This window comes from Lissotriton vulgaris, chromosome 5 (genome assembly GCF_964263255.1).
Source record: "Lissotriton vulgaris chromosome 5, aLisVul1.2, whole genome shotgun sequence".
NCBI lineage: Eukaryota > Metazoa > Chordata > Amphibia > Caudata > Salamandridae > Lissotriton > Lissotriton vulgaris.
Genome location: NC_141693.1, coordinates 1,689,359,723 through 1,689,383,228, shown reverse-complemented (window position 1 = coordinate 1,689,383,228; position 23,506 = coordinate 1,689,359,723). Strand labels below are relative to the sequence as shown.

At 46.7% G+C, this 23,506-nt stretch overlaps 1 protein-coding gene across 2 annotated transcripts in view; it reads left to right on the top strand.

The window, feature by feature from the left end:
• Window positions 1–23,506, top strand: part of TLK2 (tousled like kinase 2) — a 1,405,344-nt gene that overhangs the window by 467,743 nt on the left and 914,095 nt on the right. For both annotated transcript variants that reach the window (XM_086923830.1, XM_086923831.1), the window contains one exon: window positions 5,785–5,880. In XM_086923830.1, the coding sequence (XP_086779956.1) occupies window positions 5,785–5,880 (96 nt within the window). The remainder of the gene's footprint in view (window positions 1–5,784; window positions 5,881–23,506) is intronic.

Genomic DNA, 23,506 nt, shown 5'->3' with positions numbered 1-23,506 from the left:
GGGAAGGGGAACGTTTATAGCCAAAGTGGGAGTCATCCCACGGAGGCATGGCTTCGCTCGGCATACACCTCTGCAGACAAGGCAGGGTGGCCACGCCAGGTGTAGTAGCAAACATCAAGGTAGAGAACGTCCAAAAACATTGCAGTGGGGGGCAAGCCATCATGGAGCCAGGAGGTGTAGATAAGGTCAGACTAAGTCTGTGAACAGGCAGCTGAGGGAAAACAAACTGGTAAAGCCATGGGAGGCTGCAGAGTCAGTCATTGGCGCTTAGGTTGCCAGTAGCAGAGTCTTGAAAATTGGCAGGGGTGGAGCGATCAAGCTTCTTGGCAAATACAAGGGCGTCCTTTGGATCCGGGAAGTTGGATGTCTTGGAACCCTGCCTGACTGGTAGCTTGGCTGGGAATGCCAGAGAGTATGGGATCTCGTGTTTCTGGAGAATACGCTTTGTAGGCAGAAACTCGCGACGGGCAGCCTGTACCGCCCGGGTGTAATCGGGGTAGAACGACTAGGAATTGACCTCTTGACGGATCTCACCTTTCTTCCTGGCCGCTCCAAGAATTGCGTCACAATCCCTACAATTGAGGATTTTGGAGATAATAGGGCGAGCCGACAATCCAGGGAGTGGGGAAGAGCCGAGGGAGCGGTGGGCTCTCTCCACAATGAAGACTGGAGAAAGCACGTCGCCAAACAGTTCACGCACAAGTTGCTCCACAAAGTCTTCCATCTGCAAGATGTTAGTGGACTTGGGCACACCCGTGATGCAGAGGTTACTCCTGCGGGAGCGTGCTTCCAAATCCTCGTTTTTATTGCGTATCAGTTCCAGGATTTTTTCCATTTGAAGGAGTTTTTGTCGATCCTGGGTGGCAGCGTCTGCGGGAGCGCGCTTCCAAATCCTCTTTTTATTTCGTATCAGCTCCAGGATTTAGTCTATTTGAAGGAGTTTTTGATGATCCTGGGTGGCAGCGTCTTCAGCGTCCGAGACCCTCGACTCGACGTGCAACAAGCGGGTGTCGTGCGAGTCCACCCAAGACTTGACCACATCCAGGGGTGAAGACAACTGTTCCAGCTGGGCTGCTATGCTCGAGACCAAGGACTTGACCTCCAACATGATGGACTTTAGGTTGTCCTCCCAAGAGGCAGCCATCTCTGTGGGGGTAGCTAAGTCGCCCCCTTCGATGACCGTGCCGTCCTGGTGCATCTGTCGTCTCTGGTCAAATGTGAGCTTGGGTTGTTTGGGGTCAGTCTTACCCATGGCAGGCACAGGCTGTGAAGAGAGGGGAAAGAGGACACAACTGGGTGGCGAGTTGGCAATGCCCAATGGTGTAAGAGGACTGCCCGGGTTGAGAAGAAATTAATCAGGAGGGCAATGCCAGGTGAGGTGCCGGAAGCTAGTGAGCAGTGTTGGGCTGCACACCCGCCAGCCGCCCGCCACAGAAGGCTCCAATTGGGATCCTTGGGTCAGTTAGGTGAGTGGACCAGAGAAGTGCACCTCCACGCTGGTGGGCTTGCATTGCAGAAGTGAACTGCTGGCAGAGCTCGGTGCCATCCAGCGGGGGGCGATCGCAGCGACATCAGTCTGGATGAGGCACTCACAGAGGGAGTGCAGGGACGGGGCAGCGGGAATACAAGGAGGGCATGCAGCCTCCCACACGGGGCCAGAACCACGGCGCCAGAAGGCGATATATCAGTGGCAGTATTGGCGGTTATGAGCGGGGCCCCGCAGTATGGTGCGCACGCCCTCAACCCAGCTGCGACGGCACCCGCAGCAAAGGCGCCTACCCCTGTCAACAGGAGGAGGGCAGCATGAGTATCCCCTCATTCGCAGACGGGAGAGCAGTGTGCCGAGTGGGCCAGTCAAGTTGAGCTGTTGAGTGCAGGGGCCCTTGTCGGCATCTGATGACAGTCGGCGCTGGGCCCAGAGGGATCCTGGAGCAAGATCCAATGCAGCTTCAGACGCGGGGAGGCAGGCCAGATGAGCGCCGCGCGGATCAGCGCGTCAGCAGCGTTTGGGGCAGACGAATGGCCCCGGTGAGCAGGCCATAAATCAGGTTAGAAAGGTGGGCCGCAGAGAGGCCAAGTCCGCTGTGCATTCGGGCTGTGTAGGGGAGTGGGTGCCGTGGAACCAGGATGCGGGCAGCAGCGAGGGGTCACGGGAAGCGCGCCACCCACGTCGCCAGGCCCTTTGAAGGAGATGCAGCCTCGGCAGGCGTCGGAGCCCAGATGAGCTGAGCCCGCGCAGAGAATCAGGAAAAGGCCAGGTGGTGCGGCACGCATCTCCCCAGCCCCGCCTCCGAGAACCCCTGGTGCCCTCAGCACTCACCTGCACTTCCCAGCAGCGGAAGAGGGCAGACCACAGGTTGGCTCTCCAGAGGCGGTGTGTCGCAGCAGTGTAGAGGCAGTGAGGCCCTGTGGCGCCAGCGGGAAGGCCTGACCTCGAGGGGCAGGCCCAGGAGCGGAGCTCGGCCCAGGAACAGCATGAGGGGCTGAAAATGGTAACCGGCCATGCCCCGGGACCATGTAAGAGCAGATATACAGGAGGCAGGCGGTTTCGGGGATACCATCTGCAGGATTCTGGTGGATGATGAGCTTGGCCGACAGAGCCCACTTAAAGTGCGCCCAGCTTGCAGCCGGCTAAGCCACGCTCTACAACGGTAGCAGTGTTGAGTACTGCAAAATGGCGCAGGAACCAAGGCCCCCCTGCTAGCACCAGGCGAACGACGATCCTCTGGAGGCAGAGGTGAAGGAATCACTGTCTAAATGCTGGCCGCCGGACTCCAGGCAAGTCCTAGGCGACTCAGATCATCGGCAGCAGGCAGGGACTCGATGGCGATGACGTTGGTCACCTGGAGAGTCACTGCATTTGACGTCGGCATCCAGGCCCACCCACTTGCACCAGGAGACCTCGATCCTCTTAAGGCAGGCAGGCACGGAATTGGAGGAGCCAACAGCGGGCAGCCGGACTCCAGGCAAGTCCAAGGCATAGCTGTGTTGAAGACTGCAAATGGCGCCGGACCCAAGGCCCCCCTGCTGGGATCATGTGAACGTCGATCCTCCGGAGGTGGAGGGGAAAGGACTCGCCGTCAAAATGCTGGCCGCCGGACACCAGACAGGTCCCAGGGGACACAGATCGTTGGCAGGAGGCAGGGACTTGTCGCCAATGAGGCTGGTCAGCGGGAGCGTCGCTGCAAATTGAGCCAGCATCCAGGGCCACCCACTGGCACCAGAAGGCACGGGATCGGAGGATCCAACCGTGGGTGTCAGAAACCAAGGGCTCGTCTCCAGCCCAGTGGATGTCTACCTTCTGGAGCAGGAGACCAGCCGAGCAGTGCCAGATCCGGACAGTGTCTGGACAGTATTAACAGCAGACTCGTCCTTAACGGCTCATCTTCAGCAACACACAGTACAAGGTTTCTAGAGCCAACAGCAAAGGATGCTCCATATCAATTATTTAGAGCTGGTGGTGATCTTTCTAGCTCTCAAAGCCTTTCAATATCTGTCTGGCAAATCTTCAAACCGACTATATTAAAGCTATGTATTACATACAGAAACGGGGGGACACACACTCTCCAGCTGTCCCACTAAGCCCAAGACATCAGGAGGTGGGCTATTCACCGCAATATCTATCTACTAGAAGAACCCCTCCTGGGAGTGAACAACCAGATGGCTGACCTCAGCAGGCAGACGTATAAAATACATGAATGGGAACTTAACCCACAAGTTCTCCTTCCATACTTTCAAGCTTGGGGAGTCCCTCACATAGATCTGTTTGCAACACCCCAAAACGCAAAATGCCAAAGCTACGCTTGAAGGTTCCCACACCCGTTATGCAAAGGCAATGCCCTGTGGATAAACTGGTCGGGGATATTTGCTTACGCTTTTCCGCCCCTCCCACTAATTCCATCAGTGGTTCGGAAACTCAGGCAAACGTCTCTCAAACTAATCCTGGTAGCTCCTTCATGGGCCTGGCAACCATGGTTCACAACCCAGTTGGAGCTCTCCCTGGTACTGCATCAAAAATTTAATTTAACTCCCAATCTCCTCACACAGAGCCATGGAGAAATCAAACACCTAGATCCCAAACAACTGAACCTCGTGATCTGGCTCCTGAAGTCCTAGAGTTTGGTTATCTAAATCTTCCACCAGACTGTATAAACATTATTAGGGATGCCTACCACAAGAACCTGTTACGCAGCCAAATGGAAGCATTTTGTTATCTATTGTAATAACAATCACATCAACCTTATTGATGCTTCCATACAGAACATTCTCTACTACCTGTTACATTTGCTGCAGTCAGCATTGGCCTATATGTCCATCATACTGCATCTCGCTGCGATAGCCTTGTATCTTTTAAATGGGCAACATATATCCCTATTTTGAGTGCCTGTAATCAAAACCTCCATCGAAGGACTAAAAAGAGTTATACCACCACGAATTCCACCTGCCCCAGTATGGAATCTTAACATAGTCCTCACAAGATTAATGGGCCCACCATTTGAACCCATGCGCAAATGTGAACTACAGTTCCTCACTTGGAAAACAGCTTTCCTCATTGCAATTACTTCATCAAGGAGAGTGGGTGAACTACAGGCACTAACCATAGCAGAACCTTGTTTCCAACTACACAGAGATAAAGTGGTTCTTCGTACAAATCCCAAATTCCTACCTAAGGTAGTATCTGCATTTCACATAGCATGGGATCTACAGCTCACATGCCTCTAACGGAAAATGCTACTTACCCAGTATGCATCTGTTCTTGGCATGTAGAGCTGTAGAATCTCATGCGCTCACCCGCCTGCCCCGGTACCTGTAGCTGCTGTAGTTCTCTTGTCACTATACATACATAAGTATGGACATCTCTGTTCTTTACTATTACTCCATTATCTCACCCTCTGCGGTAAAACAACCTGAAGATGGAATTGATGACCATGCGCACTATCACCTACCTCATGACTAAGAAAACTCCTTCGAAGAAAAACAAAGTGCAAATATCCGGACCCAACACTAGATGGCGATCTATGCATAGCATGAGATTCTACAGCTCTACATGCCAAGAGCAGATGCATACTGGGTAAGTAACATTTTCCTTCCTCAGGACTGACCACTTTTAAAGTTTTGCATGCCGCCCAACTTCCTCCCCACAGGACGCTTAACTACCCTACAATCCTTCATACTAGAGCAATGAAATGTAAGGGATGGTGGCCACAATGGGTGTGCTCTAACCTGATTGGTTGAAGTTTTATTTTTCACTTTTAAGATAAGGTGTGTAGGTTATAGAAGTAATGTTACAGTGGCAATTCCAGCTCAACGAGGTTGATTCAAGTATTTAAATCTATGAACGATGACATTATTAGACAACTGTTACCTTATTTTCATATTTGTCGCACTGTGAAGATTCACATCTCTGCAGATTGTTCCGTTAGAGGTACCATTTACTGGCTGTAATTGCATTTAGTGCATTGAAAATCTCGTTGATATGTCTAATAAATGGTAGGTAAAGGACAAAGTGTCTTTTTTCGGCTTTACATTTCCGTATAATCATTGTTGAAAATTGGCTATAGTCTTCAAGATTTTTATTGTCGAAGATTAATTAGTTTGGATGTCCTTCAAAGAAATGCAATGTGGAGAAGAATTCTAAAGCTAAATCGTAACATTTAAAGTTTTTTGCAATGTTCGTTGAACCGCACAGGAGGGTTGACAGCCCTCCGTATTTATTTTACCAAGCAACAGATATTTTTTGTGGCCTTTACCATATGTGCACATGATGATTTATCTCTATTTTAGGCTCAGCAAGGCAGCCCCTCCTCTACAGTGTCAGGGAGCCTTGAGCTGTCCTGCACTACTCTGAAACAGATTTCCGTCCTGCACAGGCATACACAGGTAGGAGTAAAGAAATTGTGTAAAATGAGTGATTTGCTTATATATCAGTTACTGATGGATGTTTCTTCCCACATATTCCTAAAACGTGTGAATGTGCACAGGCTTCAAACTGGAACCAAGAGCATTGGTATTAGCAGTAGTTGTCAAGTGCTTCAGGTGGTTCCATGCAACACTAACTTTAATTCCTGTTTTGCCCCACCTTATGTACAAGAAGAAGTAGAAATTCTTTGGTTTTCACCCCATACTTTAGTTGACTTTGTCAAAAGTCATATTCTATCTTTTAGGATTCAAGCTGTACTCGTGTTGAAAGCAGATGTGTATTTTCATCCTTGGAACACCTGCATGTGGTGCCTAAGGTCTGACCACAATCCCTTTTCTTGTGCCTCCTGTTCCTACTTTCATACTTTCATAAAACTGCCATAAGGGTGCTGGAAGCAAAGTGTTTCGTGACTAGAGCCTGTAATATCACCCTCTTCTCCCTCAAATACATCCTTTGACAGAGTGTGACCCTCCAAAAGGACCTCCATCAAAAGTGCAAGAATTACAATAGAAAATACAAATACTGTTCTTTGTCATAGAAGAAAATGTCCTGCTTCCATGATCACTCATCCATAGCATTACCTGATGCCAGCTTCTTCCTTTGGTCCAATTCTGACTCTCCAGAAGCTTCGACTGGAGTTTCCAGCTCGGTCTGCCAAATCCTCTCCAGTTAAGGCCATTCAGTAGACAGTTGAACCTTTTCAGGTACAACCTTCCTCTATCTGGGCCACTTTAGGCTCCTTGGGATATACCTTTTGGTTCCAGCATTGCGACTTGCAGCTGTAGCTTCTATAATGATGGACTCTGACTGCACAGGCTCAGGCCTTGGTGCCACTTCTACAGAAGCCACCTCCGTCTATCATGCTGACACTGTTGTCTTTCATGCCACTTCCAACACGTCTGAGATACTACTCCCGTATTAGCGAGCGAGTCTGATTGGAGGAAATCTGTTAAGTGGCTTGTAAGCTGGTCAAAACTTCCTTCGGGACCCAGTGTCTTGCTGACTATACCCATATGTCAGACTTCCTCATTCATGGAAGTTTTCAACATGCTTTATATTCCCAAACTGGATTTTAAATGCACAGAGAAAGATAATGTAGAGGCTGTATACCTCCTCTTGCCTTTCCATACAAATATTGACTTTTACTTAGAAACTAATAATGTGTGAAGTCTTGATATATCCCTAGAAGGTCATAGTCCTTGTATTTCATTCCATTTTGTAGCTCAATTTTGTTTGTTCTCTGCTGTTGTGCATAATGAGCAACGTAGGCGCTTTAATTGTTAATACCATTCACGGAGTCCAAATCTAATATTCCTCATGAAAACCTACAGCTGTCTTTGGTGGCAGGGGAACCCTTTCTACATTTTAATAAGGCTTTGATGAAACTAGTACTGGGTGCCTGAGAAAAAAGCCTTTTTGGATTGGCAAGCCACAATAAGCAGCTCACATTTCGCCGCTTGCACTGCCCCCTCAGATCTGAAATTTTTGTCCACAAATCCTTCACTCAAGAGTTTGGTGCTTAAAGCCTTCAGTTTAAAAAAAAAAAAAGAAACCGGTCAGAATTTAAGCAAAATAAGAACAAAATAGCAAAAATTTAACAAGGGGGCCTGGGGCTATGACTCTTGAAGGATTTAACTGAAAATAGCAGTAAAAATCACAAAGTGCTAATGATACTCTATGGCCAATTGTGATCAAGACAGTTGGATCAAACAAGGTGATTGATCCTTGTGAAAGTATGATACTTTTTCATACTTTCAAAGTCCTAACCCAAAAAGGGAGTATATATATATGTTCGAGGCATATGGGCTGCAGATGGTACATTATGAATAGATCACCATCTGGTATTGGGCTCGGATGATTGCACTTGTTTTTCTCTTGGAGAAGTCTTTTGTAGTCACGAGGCTGGTGACTCCTCCCTTGGGTGATAGTGCGCATGGGCATCGGCTCCATCCTTAGATTGTTGTTTTCCGCCATAGAGTTCGGATGAGGATCGAAGCGCTCCGCATCGAGTTCGAGAAAAAGTTATATGTCGGCGCGTATTCCCTTTCCAATTTGACGGTATTGTTGATCGAGCCCGAGTTAATTCCCATTTCGACGCGCTTCGACGTCAACACCAAAGATTTCTAACTCTACGTCGACGGGACCGGGAGGCCTATTTCGACGCAGTCCAGCCCGGAGTCCATGGAAAGGACTCCATTCAAGAAATGTCCAACGTGTGGTGCTAAATTCCCACACAAGGACCTACACGAGGTGTGCAACCTCTGTTTGTCACCTGACCACGAATCCAGGGATTGTGAAGCCTGTGCGGCTTTCTCCTCCAAGTCGACGATTAGAAACCGTCGAACCCGAAGACACGAGATGTCGAGGATGGAGTCAGATGCAATCCCAGAACTGTTCAAGGTCGAACGTTCCGAGGAGGAAGATGATGAGGATGGGTCGGGGTCTGAAGCGGACAAGTCTGATCTTGAAGAAGTCGATGTTCATCAAACCGTGAGTCCCTTTGCCAAAAAACCGACCCCGATTGGTGTCGACCCCGCCTTTGAGCCCGGTCAGACAACCGAAAAAAGTTTCAGACGCCCCGCCTTATGGCTCGGCAACAAAACCGAAACACTCGGTCTCCCACTATGTCGGATCCGAGAAACGGTCGACATAGACATCGACATTTCATTCCAAAGAGAGCTCGAAGTCGAAACATTCCATGTCGAAATCGAAACATGCTTTGACGTCGAAGACTCCCTCGACACCGAAAAAATCGGACTCTAGCAAACTCTCGGTGCCGAAAACACATAACACCAAGACACAGAAGCAAAAGCACCTATCGGACCCAAAGGCTTTGGTACTGACACAGGAGCAAGACTCAGATCCAAAACGAAAGACTTTGTTCATTGAACCACAAACTGGCAAGGTGGTGACAAAACCACCTAAAAAGAGGAAGACTCAACCGTTGGAGGGGAAAGCTCCTCCTCCTAAGAAGAGAACAATGGGGACAAATACAACTCCTCCCCTTTCACTCTTGGCAGTGATGGACAACATTAGAACCAAGGTAGATCAGGGAAAAACAGTTATCCTGATTTTATTGGACCTCTCGGCGGCATTTGATACCGTTCCACACTACCGACTCCTGGAAATCCTTGCAGCTAAGGGTATCCGTGAAAATGCATTAGGGTGGCTGCAGTCCTTTCTGCAAGATAGAACACAGTCAGTACGGATGGGTGATTTTGTTTCCCCTCCCCGGAATCTCAAGTATGGGGTCCCACAAGGGGCCTCATTGAGTCCAACCCTATTTAATGAGTTTGTCTCATCACTAGCCGAAATAGGGAGAAAGTGGGGTGTCGAGATCTGTTCTTATGCAGACGACACCCAGCTGATGATTACATTGGAGGAAGAAGATGACCCTAAGGACAGGTTATTGAACTGTTTAACTGAACTAGCCAACTGGATGCACTACCATTGCCTTAAGCTAAACGCAGATAAATCTGAAGTACTGTTGTTTGGTAGACATACACAGCTATGTCACAGCAGCTGGTGGCCCACAACTCTGGGCACTGCTCCCAGTCCAGCAACAACGGCCAAGAATCTAGGCGTGACTTTTAATAACACCTTGAGCATGAAAACTCATGTATCAACAATCTGTGGCAAAGGCTTTGCGTTACTCAAGATGCTCCGGCGAATTTTCCCATGGATCCCTATTGAGTGTAGAAAAATACAGGTCCAGTCCTTGAGCAGGCTGGATTATGGAAACTCTCTGTTCTTGGGAATGGCTGACTATCTTTTTTCCAAACTACAAGTCGTACAGAAAGCTGCGGCGAAGGCAATCTGCAATAAAAAAAAGTGCGACCCAGCCAAAAGCTGCCTGCGAGAGCTTCATTGGCTACCAACGAGCAGAGAGCCACTTTTAAGCTACTGTGCATAACGCATAGAGCACTGCTCAATACGGGTCCTCGTATCCTAAAAAACAAAATCAGATTTTATGCCCCTTCCAGGAACTTGCGCTCCCATACGGCAGCTAGTGCAAGAAATACTCGTGTGAAAACAGCTAGGATGGGTGGACGGGCGTTCTCCTACCTGACGGCAAACAGCTGGAATGAGTTGCCTATGGAACTTAGATTAACAGACTGTTACTTTTCCTTTAGGAAGCAATTAAAAACATTTCTTTTCCCTAAACCTGATTAAATTAGAATTATGACCCTGTTATCAGTCAACCACTCACTACTGTCATGATAGCGCTGTGATATCCTATTTAGGATGATTGTTTGCGCTTTATAAGTACCATTGACATTTGACATTCTCCACAACCTATGGACACAGCCTCTTATCCTCTTCCTCATACTCTGTCAGCTATCCCTCAACCTTTTACACCACGCCCATCTACACCTCAAACAGATGTAGAAAGTGACACAGGGGATGGGGACCTTCCTGGGGATGATAACAATACTATCCCAGAAGACACAGACCCATAGAAAGATTATGATGCAGTGACAGATAATGATAATGACCCTGACCTGTATCCCTCAAAACCCTCTCCCCCTGATGATACTTCGGGTTTTGCACAATTTATTAATAGGGCAGCAAAATACCACAAGGTAGATTTACATACGGAACCTCAGATAGAAGATTTCCTTTTAGAAACACTACCTGCTGCACACAAATCTTCAGGGACCCTACCAATGCTTAAGGGTCTCCTCACTCACACATCAGATATATGTAAAGATCCTGTGATGGCTGGGGAGTTAAACCCAAGAATTGATAAAAAGTATAAGGCAGCCCCAAAAGACCCAGTATTTATTAAGGGCCAAAATCCTCTGGACTTGTTAGTAGTCTGAAATGCTCGTAAGAGAGCGAACTCACTAACAGCAGGAGAAGCGCCTCCTCCTGACAAGGAGTCTAATTTAATAGATGCCTCTGGCAAGAGAGTAGCATCTCAAGCAGCAAACAGCTGGCACATAGCAAATACTCAAGCGCTACTTGCACACTATGATAGAGCTCATTAAGATGAGTTGGAGAAACTCATTACACATCTCCCTAAGGAACATCAAAAAAGGGCAGAGCAGCTGATACAAAAAGGGAAGATAATAACCAACACTTCCATTAAGTGCGCCTTAGACGCAGCAGACACTGCGGTAAGATCTATAAACACCAGTATCATGTTAACAAGACATGCATGGCTCAGGGTCTCGGGGTTCAAACAGGAGGTGCAAACTTCTTTATTGAACCAGCCTTTTGATGGGAAAGCACTCTTCGGCTCAAGCACAGATGAGGCGTTGGAGAAAATGATAAAGGACACAGAAACGGCTAAGTCAATGGGGGCATTGCAACAGCCATCTCAGAGAGGTTCCTTTCGTAGGTCCACCTGTAGAGGCGGATCGAAAATACAGGCACAACCCAGCAATCAACCTCTTTTACACCAAAATTACCTAAAGGTAATTCTAGAGGCAGTTACAGAGGTAACAACAACAAGGGTAGAGGTCACGGAAACAACAACCGCAACTCTCCTACCCCAAAACAGTGACTTCATACAGCTCCCCCAGACCATGCAACACCGGTCGGGGGACGCCTATCACAGTTCCTACCTGTCTGGGAAAACATCACTTCAGACAGGTGGGTGAGACAAATTATCCAACATGGTTATTGCCTAGAACTCACTGCTACCCCACCAAACATCCCCCCCAGACAGCGTCCAATGAGTCAAGATCATCTGACATTATTAAAACAGGAGGTACTATCGCTGCTACAAAGCATGCGATAGAGGAGGTTCCACAACATCAACAAGGAACAGGAGTATACTCTCTATACTTTCTAATTCCCAAAAAAGACGGATCTCTAAGGCCTATACTAGACCTCAGATCTCTCAATGCATACATAAATTCGGAACATTTCCACATGATCACGCTCCAACAGGCACTTCCTTTACTGAAGAAAGGGGACTTTCTTTCTACACTGGATCTAAAAGAAGCATACTTTCATATCTCAATTCCCAAAGCTCACAGAAAATACCTCAGATTTGTAATAGAAGGACGACATTATCAATTCAAGGTCCTTCCGTTTGGAGTCACAACAGCACCAAGGGTGTTCACAAAATGCCTAGCAGTGGTCGCAGCACACCTAAGAAGACAGCAAATACATGTCTTCCCTTACTTGAACGACTGGCTAATAAAGGCTCCGTCACAAGAGGAATGTCTTCAAAACACACAAAAGACAATTCAACTGGTGCACCAGCTAGGGTTTACGGTGAACTACACAAAATCCCACCTGCAACCAAACAATCCAGTCAGGATTCAGACAATGCTCACCCTAATTCAAATATTTCAACCGCAACACTCATTAGCAGCTCGAGTGTTCATGCAGTTATTAGGGATGATGTCCTCTTGCATACTGTTAATCCCATATGCCAGACTACAAATACGTCCGCTACACAGTGGAATCAGGCTCAAGGTCAGATTACAGATCTAGTGTTGGTAGACGACCACACGCATCGCTCTCTGAAGTGGTGGAATACAACCAACATTTCCAAAGGGCGGTCGTTCCTAGAACCAATTCCACAAGTGGTACTAACAGCGGATGCATCGCTCACCGGATGGGGAGCTCATATGGAGAGATACACAGTACAAGGGAGAGTGAGTGTACAGCACAAACGACTGCACATAAATCATCTAGAACTACTAGCAGTGTTATTAGCATTAAAAGCTTTTCAAATGCATATTCTCAACAAAGCAGTCCTGGTCAGAACAGACAACATGACAGCAATGTATTATATTCAAAAACCGGGGGGGACACACTCTCTCCAACTATCCAGACTAGCGCAGGAAATTTGGAGATGGGCCATTCCTCAAAACATCTATCTGTTAGCCGAACACCTTCCAGGACTTCAAAATCAGATAGCAGACATCTTAAGAAGAGAGTCAGAACAAATACACAAATGGGAACTGCACAACCAAATACTGCAGCCATTCTTCCAAAGATGGGGACAACCTGAGATAGATCTCTTTGCCACTCATCAGAACGCAAAATGCCAAAGCTTCGCATCCAGGTACCCACACCACCTATCGCAGGGCAATGCATTATGGATAAATTGGTCCAACAAATTTGCATACGCTTTTCCCCCTCTCCCACTAATTCCATTAGTGGTTCGAAAACTGCAACAACATTCAATGACCATGATACTGGTAGCACCCACGTGGGCACGGCAGCCGTGGTTCACCACGCTCCTACAACTCTCACAGGTGCCTCATCAAAAGTTACAAATATTACCCATGCACCTTACACAGAACCATGGAGAAATAATGCACCCAGATCCCAAACAACTGAACCCAGCGATCTGGCTCCTGAGGTCTTAGAATTTGGATACTTAAATTTACCTCCAAACGGTATGGAAATTATTAAGCAAGCAAGACGCCCCACCACCAGAGCCTGCTATGCAGTAAAGTGGAAAAGGTTTGCTGTATACTGTAACAGTAACAACATCAACCCTCTGGACGCATCTACACAAAATATTATTTGCTACTTACTACACTTACAGCAATGTAACCTTGCTTACACCTCCATTAGAGTACATCTTGCAGCTATATCAGCATACCTGCAAAACAGGCAACATCAATCCCTGTTTAGGGTTCCCGCAATCAAGGCTTTCATGGAAGGCCTCAAAAGAGTTATTCCACCAAGACTTCCACCTTCTTCAGTCTGGAACCTCAACATAGTACTCATCAGACTAATGGGGCCACCTTTTGAACCTATGCATTGGTGTGAAATGCAATTTCTGACATGGGAGGTGGCCTTCCTTATAGCTATTACCTCTCTCCGGAGAGTGAGTGAGTTACAGGCATTAACAATACAAGAACCATTTCTACAGTTACACCAGAATAAGGTGGTTCTTAGAACAAACCCAAAGTTCTTGCCTAAAGTATTTTCAGCATTCCACATCAATCAGCCAGTGTAACTACCAGTCTTTTTTCCAAAGCCACAGACGGTAGCAGAGAGGGCCCTACATACACTAGATGTCAAAAGGGCAATATTATATTACATAGAAAGAACACAAACTTTCAGAAAAACTAAACAACTATTTGTAGCGTTTTCCCCAACACATAAAGGCAACCCTATATCTAAAGCAGGTATTGCCAGGTGGATTGTAAAATGTATACAGCTATGTCACATAAAGGTAAAAAGAACACTAACTGTTCTCCCTAGAGCTCATTCTACATGCAAACTAGGGGCATCTATGGCATTCTTAGGGAACATTCCCCTAGATGACATATGCAAAGCAGCAACTTGGTCTACACCGCATACATTCACGAAACACTACTCAGTTGACGTGCAGGCAAGACAACAAGCAAATGTGGGCCAGGCTGTATTAAAAGCTTTATTTCAGACTGTTGCAACAGACACTGGTGACCACCGCTAAGGAGGTAACTGCTGTGTAATCTATTCATAATGTAACATCTGCAGCCCATATGCCTCGAACGTAATATGCTACTTACCAGTATGCATCTGTTCTTGGCATAGAGGGCTGCAGAGTGGTACATGCCCTCCCTGCCTCCCCGGAAACATTTGTCTGTTCCAACATTATCTTATTTAGATACACTTACATGGGCATCTCTTTCTGTATTCTATCATACTACTCCATCTAACCCTACTATGGCAAAACAATCAAAGGATGGAGCCGATGCCCATGCGCACTATCACCCAAGGGAGGAGTCACCAGCCTCGTGACTACAAAAGACGTCTCCAAGAGAAAAACAAGTGCAATCATCCGAGCCCAACACCAGATGGTGATCTATGCATAATGTACCACTCTGCAGCCCTCTATGCCAAGAACAGATGCATACCGGTAAGTAGCATATTCCATTTTTAAGACCGTTATCACACTGCGAAAATATGAAATTTTAGCTGCCGCAGTGGAACTTCCTGTCACAAAACCTGCAGCAGGTTTGTCCTTTTAAGGCTCTGGAGCTTTTGAGGTTTTCGCTTGAAAAAGTTTGAATGTCACAAAACCGAAAAGGACACTGTTGTTTTTCAGAGATACAGAGGTGCCTTGGGATGCCACATTTATGCCTGGCACCAACTCGTGGGCGACTTCTGGATGCTCCCCTACGAATAGGGTAAAAGTCCCCCAAGATCATTCCACCCAATTTTTAGTTAGTTTGTCCTACTGCTAACAATTCCACAGTTCACTTCACTTTGAAAATTGTCCTCTTCTGCATAGCCTGTGTGCACACAGTGCTGTGGCCAGGGTTTGGAATAGTCCCCGTCCAATCTGGTCTCTCAAAAGTGATTCTAGGGGTAGCTTTCCTCCCACTTGGGTTGGTGCCAGCCTGGCTAGATGGAAAAAAGATTGGACTGTTGGAGGCATGTGTGCTGTAGATACACATTCTTTGCATACCTCCCATCTAGTGTTGAGTCCGGATGTTTGCAAGTTGTTTTTCTTCGAAGAAGTCTTTCCCAGTCACGAGGTAAGGTGACTCCTCTTTTCGGTGATAGTGCGCATGGGCATCAACTAAATTTTTAGATTGTTTCTTTCCGCCATTAGGTTCAGCTGTGTATTGCTGCGCTCATGTTCAAAACCATTCTTTGGGCTCTCCTTGGTGTGCAGTCCACTGTATCCTCAACGGTAATGTTATCATACGCGTTTCCCTCTCTCCGCATATTGATCGGGAAAGTCTCATCTTTGGTCGATAAACTACACATAACACCACAATGATCTCTGTATACAAAGAAGAGGGACTGTGGGGCTTTTTCCACTCGGGTGGGAGTGGGAGGTCCAGCATAAACGGGGGCCGTCACAAGTCCAAAAAGTGATGTTATGCCGTTCCTCTGGTGGCAGAGTCACAGGTTCAACAGAAGACCGCGTCCCACTACGCCCACTTTGGGTCTATAGTTGGGAATCCATTTGTTGGATTGTAATTCCCTCACACACACTTTTAGGTGTCATGCTTCTTCACATGGGCTGCTCCTCATTGGGTCGGCGGTGCAATACCCAACGGGCTCCCTAAAAAGGGGCACTTTATCGGAGATCTTTTATCCAACAGCTGTATGGTGAAGTGCGGGTGTGGGGCCAGGACCGTGTATATATGCAGTGATGAATTAAAATAGGATTGGGAGTACCTAACATGAATGGATTTATTCTGGGGGATAATAAAGAAAACGGGAAAGGAATATGGAGTCCCGAAGGGAACTGCGCTATTTAACGATTAGTCGAGTTGTATAAACTGAGACAGTGCGCGTGAAAACCACGAAATAATAAAGTTAGGTGCACCGAGAAACAGCGTGTTTCCAAAATATGAGAGGGAACCTCAAAAGATGCAGTGATAAACATAATGCGCAACGAGTGTCATTTCTGCTATAAAATGTCGCAAAGAAATAGTGTACGTAATAAAATATTGTCATGCAAAACAGGTTTAGGAACTAAGGAGATGGTTCCTTTATCGCGTGGGTTGTGCAATGCCTCCCGTGTGTAGTTCCATTAACACTGTTCCAAGATGGCCGCCACAGTCCTTAGTCCTTCCTCGGGTCTTGTCATTTTGTAAGCTTATATAGTTTAGTTGCCAGAGTTTCACGATCAAACACGTAAGTTGTTAATGGAACTATACGCGGGTGGCATTATCGTTACACCGACCTGTACGCGGTAAGACTAACAACGTAGTCCAATATTCGTGTCAACTTGAACTGGCTATTATAGAGCATGTATGGTCAGAGGGCATTAAGGTCATGCAGAATCCGGCAACAGTCATTCCTGTTCTTCCCCGGCTGGAGAAGAAATATAAAGCGCCAAAGGGCAGTCCAGCTTGCTTGATTGGACAACCAAAACCGGAGTCCGTCATTTCCCAAGCGGCACAAAGCAAGTCTAAAAACCCATCAACACCACTTACAACACCGCCAGACAAGGAAGGGAGACGTTTGGACAATGTGGGCAAAAGATTCTCTACCATGGCCAGCCTTCTAGTTCGAGCTTCTAATGCTCCTGCCATCTTGGGAAGGTATGATCGCCAGATGTGGTGCGATTTATCCCCGTTTGTGGATCAGCTTCCAGATGCAGCGAAAGATGAGGCCAGGAAAGTCCTGATGGAAGGAGAGCGTTCCTCTTCGGAGGTGATAGATTGTACTATGGATATAGCGACTACTGCTTTTCGTGCCCTGGCGGGTTCAGCTGTGTTAAGATGCTAGGATTGGCTGCGGGCAACCTGGTTTGGCCAGGAGGTCCCGAACAAAATTTTGGACTTGCCATACGATGCTTTTCGGAAAGCATGTCGATGAAGCTCTTCAAGGCATCAAAAAGGACACTGACACGGCGAAGTCCTTGGGGTCATTGAACTATCGCAAAGTTCCATTCAGAGGTTGGAGAGGTTTTTCCTCATACAGAGGTGGCAACCAACAGCGGTACTCATCATATTCGCAATCCTCCCAATCTAACAAACTCCAATCAAGGCCAAGGCCAGATGGCGTCTTTCTCTCGCCAATCACAGAGAGGGCGTCAAAATCGTCAAGGACGGGATAACTCCAAACGTCAATAGCGGCCTCACGGCTCTTTCTGCTGTTCCTACCCCTCCGATGACATCAGTGGGGGGCAGGATTTCTTATGGTCTAAGGTGTTGGAAAGTTATTACATCGGATCAATGGGTCCTGAATATCGTTCAGAGTGGTCACACGTTGGAGTTTCAAAGTCTTCCTCCAAACAGAGCTCTAGGCGTCAACGAGTCGAAACATCTGGAATTGCTACGTCTCGAAACCCACCAGCTTTTCATCAAGGAGGAAATAGAACCTGTACCTCTCTCTCAAAGGGGGAAAGGGTTTTATTCCAGGTTCTTCCTGGTTCGCAAAACATCAGAAAAATGGCGCCCCATATTAGATCTGCGGGAGCTCAACACCTATCTCATCAAGCTATCCTTCAGGATGGTCACTCTCCAGGATATTCTTCGTCTGCTAAATCCAGGAGACTACATGGCGACCCTGGATTTAGAGGATGCTTATTTCCATGTGCCGATCCATTCAGCTCAATGGCAATACTTGCGCTTCTCAGTAGGGAAGAGCCATTTTCAGTTCAAAGTACTTCCTTTTGGTCTCCGGTCTGCACCAAGGATATTTACGAAGGTGTTGGCCCCAGTGGTAGCATTCCTCAGGAAACAATCTCTGGAAGTTTTTCCATACCTGGACAACTGGCTGGTCAAGGCTCCATCTTTCCAGGAAGCTTCCAAAGCCATTACGACCTGCATCCAACTGGTCAACCACCTGGGCCTTCGGCTCAACAGGGACAAATGGTTCTTCAACCATCCAGGTCAGCAAAGGTTCTGGGATCCATTCTGGACACGAAACGCTGCAAGACTTACCCAACGGAGGAACGTCAAAGCAAATTGATGCTATCGGCTCGCCTCTTGCTAAAGAGGAAATCCCTGTCGGTACGACTCTACAAGTCCCTGCTCGGATCTATCTCATCCTGCATACCATTGATTCCACATTGCAGGCTGCGAATGCGTCCACTGAAAGAGCAGCTCGACAAGTGGTGCCAGGTGGAGGGATCTATAGACGACAGGATTACGGTAACCCCAGCAATGAGAAAAGCATGCGGCTGGTGGTTGGTGAAAGACAACATCGCAAAAGGATTAACTTTCACCCTTCCTCCGTCTCCCATGGTTCTCACCACGGATGCCTCGTTGGGAGGCTGGGGAGCAGTGCTTCAAGAGCTGCACGTGAGCGGTCACTGGGATCCAGTTCAACGCAAGTGCCACATCAACCTGTTAGAGCTCAAAGCCATTCGGTTATCCCTGCAGGCTTTATTTATTTATTTATTTATTTATTTATTATATTTGTATAGCGCATTATCACCGATTGCTCTCTAAGCGCTTGTACATGAGAAACTAATCATTACAGAGTACAGGCAACCGAGTTATTTATATCACACCCCACGCTTCTCGAAAGAGCACCTTAACGAAACCGAACCGCTCAGAGAAGTATTTAATTAGAGAAGTATTTAATTAGAGGCTTTTTTGCCACGAATTCAGAATGGTGCAGTGCTGGTCTGGACGGACAAAACAACGGCCATGCACTATATCAACAAGCAGGGCGGGACGAGATCCCAGACCCTCTCCAGAGAAGCTCAGCTAATTTGGGATTGGGCGATTCATCACAATATTGCTCTGACAGCGGAACACCTCGCAGGTTCTCTCAATAGAACAGCGGATGCGCGGAGTCGTCAGAAATCGATCAGTCACGAATGGGAGTTAGACCAAACCATTTTGGAGGAGGTGTTCTCGGTCTGGGGGACCCCGACCATGAACCTGTTTGCAACCCCGGAGAACACCAAATGCCGATTCTATGCAAGCAAGGATAACCATCTGGGGTCCTTGGGGAACGCGCTTTTGATTGCCTGGTACGGCGCATTCTTTTACGCTTTTTCTCCGATACCTCTAATCCAGAGGTTGATCAGGAAAGCCAAGGTGGAGCCTTGATTGCACCGGCGTGGCCCAAACAGTTCTGCTACACAGAACTCCTCCTGCTTTCTCGGGACAATCCAATTCGCCTGCAGCCGGTTCCTTCTCTGTTGACGAGGTCTCAGGGTCAAGTATTCCATCTGGACCCGAGCTCGCTTCACTTGACAGCGTGGCTCTTGAATACAGGGAATTTCAGAATTTGAACCTCACTAAGGAGTGTAGGGACATCTTTTCTCAAGCTCGAGCTCCAAGTACGAACAGAACTTATAAGGCAAAATGGAAGAGGTTCTGCCTCTGGTGTCAGAAACAACATCTTCACCCTTACACTTCGGCTCCGCATCAGATCTTGCCATTTATACTATCGCTGGCTAAATCTGGATTGGTTTATTCTTCTGTTAAAGTTCATCTGGCAGCCATCTCGAAGTTCAGACGGACGTCTTCAGGTCCTTTCCTTTGGTCCGCTAGGATTGTCAAGCAGTTCTTGAAAGGCCTGTTCAGAGTTTTTCCTCCAGTCCGTCCTCCTCCACCTGTCTGGCAACTTAATTTGGTCTTAAATTCCTTTCTTGGAAGCTAGCTCTTCTGTTGGCATTGACATCGGCCAGACGGATTAGTGAGCTAAAAAAAAAAAAAAAAAAAATACTAAATTAACTTTGTATGTTTTTTTTTTTTGTCATTGTTTTATGCGAGTACATGTCATTAATATATATGTATTATTTCACGTTGTTTTCAGCCCTGACAAAGCTCCCATGGTTGGGGAGCAAAACGTGTTGGCTGTCCTTTGCACTTTGAAAATTGGAAAATAAAAACAAAAATATATATTTTTGATACAACTCTGGTCCTGTCTTACTTCATGCTTGGTGCTGCCTCCAATCTTCTCCAAAGTTTCTATCTGGAATACCAGTGGGACCGAACCGCAGCGGGTCCTGGAGGTTCTCAGCACCACAAGACTAAATACTTTAAGGGACGTTGGAAATTAGAGGTGCTGATTCTTGATCCGCTGTGGAACATTTTTCTTTGGTATGGTTAGGGGTGCCTGATGTCTTGGTACAGTTACTAGAGTCCCGGTAGTGTAGTAGCCACTGGGCTAGCTCTAGGAAGATAGAGGCTGGCCAGCTGCCTATTCACCCAGATACCCTCAGAGGACAGGTGGGTTGTGGTCTGCAGCACGGAGCCCACTGCCACAGTTTCTATGTTCTATTAGGACACCCATGGGGATGCATCTAGTGCAGGACAGGCTAGGATTACGCTGAAGACTGTGAATGTCCTGGGGCAGGAGCCAAGTGTTCAGATGGGAAGTTTTTCAACTGGGCACTCTTTCACTAGCTGTAGATGGTAACTGAAAGCCCCACAGGCTCCCTCAGCACAGGGGAGGGGTCAGGGGTGAAGCAGTCTTGCCTTCAGTGACAATATGGATTTTTTTGCATCTCCCTTGATGCTAATGTTTCTTATCTTGAGCAGCTCTTTACAGTCTCCTTGTGTTTCAAAGTGCAATCGCCTCCACAAGGCTCACAGTCTGCCCGTTCCCTGCTAGAATGCCAAACGATGAACTGAAGCCCAGCTTCTTCAGCCAGACTGACCCATTCCTTTCACTGGTAATCCATCACAGAGACGACACCTCAATTCCAAACACTGTTCCTGAGTCTGAAATGCCGAATGGGAATCCAACCTGCCTGGATTCCACTCCTGAATCTTAGCTTCCTGTACAAAACCTTGTGGAGGTTTTTTGTCAGAAAGGGGGAACAACCTTGAACAACCAATAGGCCGATTAGGCCAAACTTAAGATTCCGTAATTGACAGGCTGTTCGAATCAGGGGGTCTTCTACTTTGAAAGCTGGGTGCCCCTCCAATCCTAGGGCATATTTCCTGCATGTTCACTGCGTGATCAGTGCAAATGAGTAGGGCCCGCTGCACCACTTCCCAGTATTTTCGGACCTGTGCGGCATAACACACTAGAGAGAAATTGTAATGAACCCCATACCTGAAGGCCATGACGGAAAGGAAGGATGTCGTCCCAGCAGAGGGAGTCTGAGCTAAACGCAAATAAGAGCTAGTACCTACCTCAACCCACCAAGCTTTTACAAAGAATAGTAAAAGGGCACGTGGGAGCTGGAAAGTCCAGCAGAACAGGAAGCAGCTGTGCTTATATTAAACATAATTTCTCACCATCCTCACTCAAAACATTGGCTTTCAAAACACACATTTCAGATATGACCGTGTCTAAAAGAATGCAGGAAAGGGAGACTTTACAGACTACTAGGAGGAAGCTTATAAGCAACCCTCCTAAAGTAAACGGGTATAGTTGTCACCACTGTCATTTTCTGTTTCAGCCCAAGCACCTTGCCAGGAGATCAACTTAGGGCACGGACACACTCTCTCCTGAGCCATAAACCACACTTTACGTCCTACCGCAATGTGCCTATGTACTTATAGGTTTCATTGTAAACTGTCCCATCACTGAGCTGCAAAATAGATTCCCTAGAAGTATTAATTTGACAGGTGGCAATTTGTGGCATTCATGGTTAGTAACCAAAATTGCAGTCACAAACCATTGATATATACGTTGTGGCTCATAACTAGCACAGGGATGCCCTATTCACGCTGTCTGAGATTTTCGATTTGGAAGTGGTTTCATGGTATCTTGTAAAACGTTTTTTATGCATAGCAAGTAGCCCTTTGTTGGTTGAAAACCCAGTGATTTTTTTAATTGCCACGTGATTTGGAAGATCAGTACATGCTTCTCATTTGTATTAAAGTCTGCCCCTAAAGTATTTCCAAGTGCAAGCCAGCAAGTGCTGCTGTGATCTAGTACATAGGCATCTATGTCTATCCACTGCTGCCCAGGGTCACATCAGTTCATAAACTGTTACACAACATTCAGTCAGCTGTTATTCTTCTTCAGAACCACAGACAAGAAATCAGTGGAGAATTTGTGATTGTCGGATGCGTTCTTCATTCGATATTAGGGCCAATACCAAAAACGATTCTCAAAAGTCTTTTCTTTGCAGGACAGATGGTGATTTATCAAGTGTCCTCTCCAGAGGAGATCCCTCTAATAGGACCCAATTGCCTCCTGCACTTCATAGTACACAATACTGAATCCCAGATTTCATATATGGTACTCTTCAGGAATGTATGGAAGACCACTGGTCTCAGAAAATAGTTTGTGACAAATGTATAGTCACCAATGACGCTCAACAATTCTTTGCATGGTTGATCAAGAACATACAGAACTTGTTCCACGGAGTCCCTTTTCAGAAATCTCAAATGACAGACTTCATCGTAACAGATGCATCGATTAAAGGGTGGAGAGTTGTCCGTTTGGTGCCTGAAGGCAGTATACATGTTCCTGTAATCTTTCCTTCTATTTATCCACAATTATACTTCTAGGACAGGAGAAGAAAGCTGAGAACTAGATCAGAATGCTACCGGGAAAGGACTGATCTCAGTCCCAAACCTTTAGGATCAAAATCAGAAAAGCTCAGTCACATTCTAGAAAGCCATGAATGGGTGCTAAATAATGAGGACCTTTCCTAGATTTTAGAGGCATTTGGTTCATCACATCTATATTTGTTAGCTACAAAATCCAGACAATACACACTTCAACCAGTTTTTCCATCGAGCCTTCCACTCGAAGCATGACTCAAGAAACTTTGAAGACATTCATATGACTTTCCTCCTGTATATCTGTTGCCTAACTTAATTGTCAAAAACGTACAATGCAACAGAATAAGAAGTCTCATTTCTCTTGGTTGGGGGAGATAGTTGTGGTGGCCAAGCCTTCTCACCTCTCTATCAAGCCACAGTGGAGGTCTTTGGTAATAACACTTGCACCTAAAGATGATTTTGCTCTCATCACTGTTCTCATCTTCCTGCTTCCTCAGTGAGCAGTAAGGTCTACAATATGGTCCGCCAACGCTGCCAGATTATGGGATGGATATCTAGAAAGAGGCCAGCTGTCTGTCTTGCTAGTATCTGGAGAGGTAGGTGAGCACAAGAACGTGCAAAGAATGAACAGTGCTGATTTATTTTCAGTATAAGCTTTTTACTTTGCACATAGCTGCTATTTCTACTTACAAAAAATGGCGCCTCTGGTCAGGTAAAATGTTGTCAATCTTACGTTCTTTTTGCTGAGAAGAAGGTTTCCTGGAGTGAAAGTCTTCTCTTCCACTCA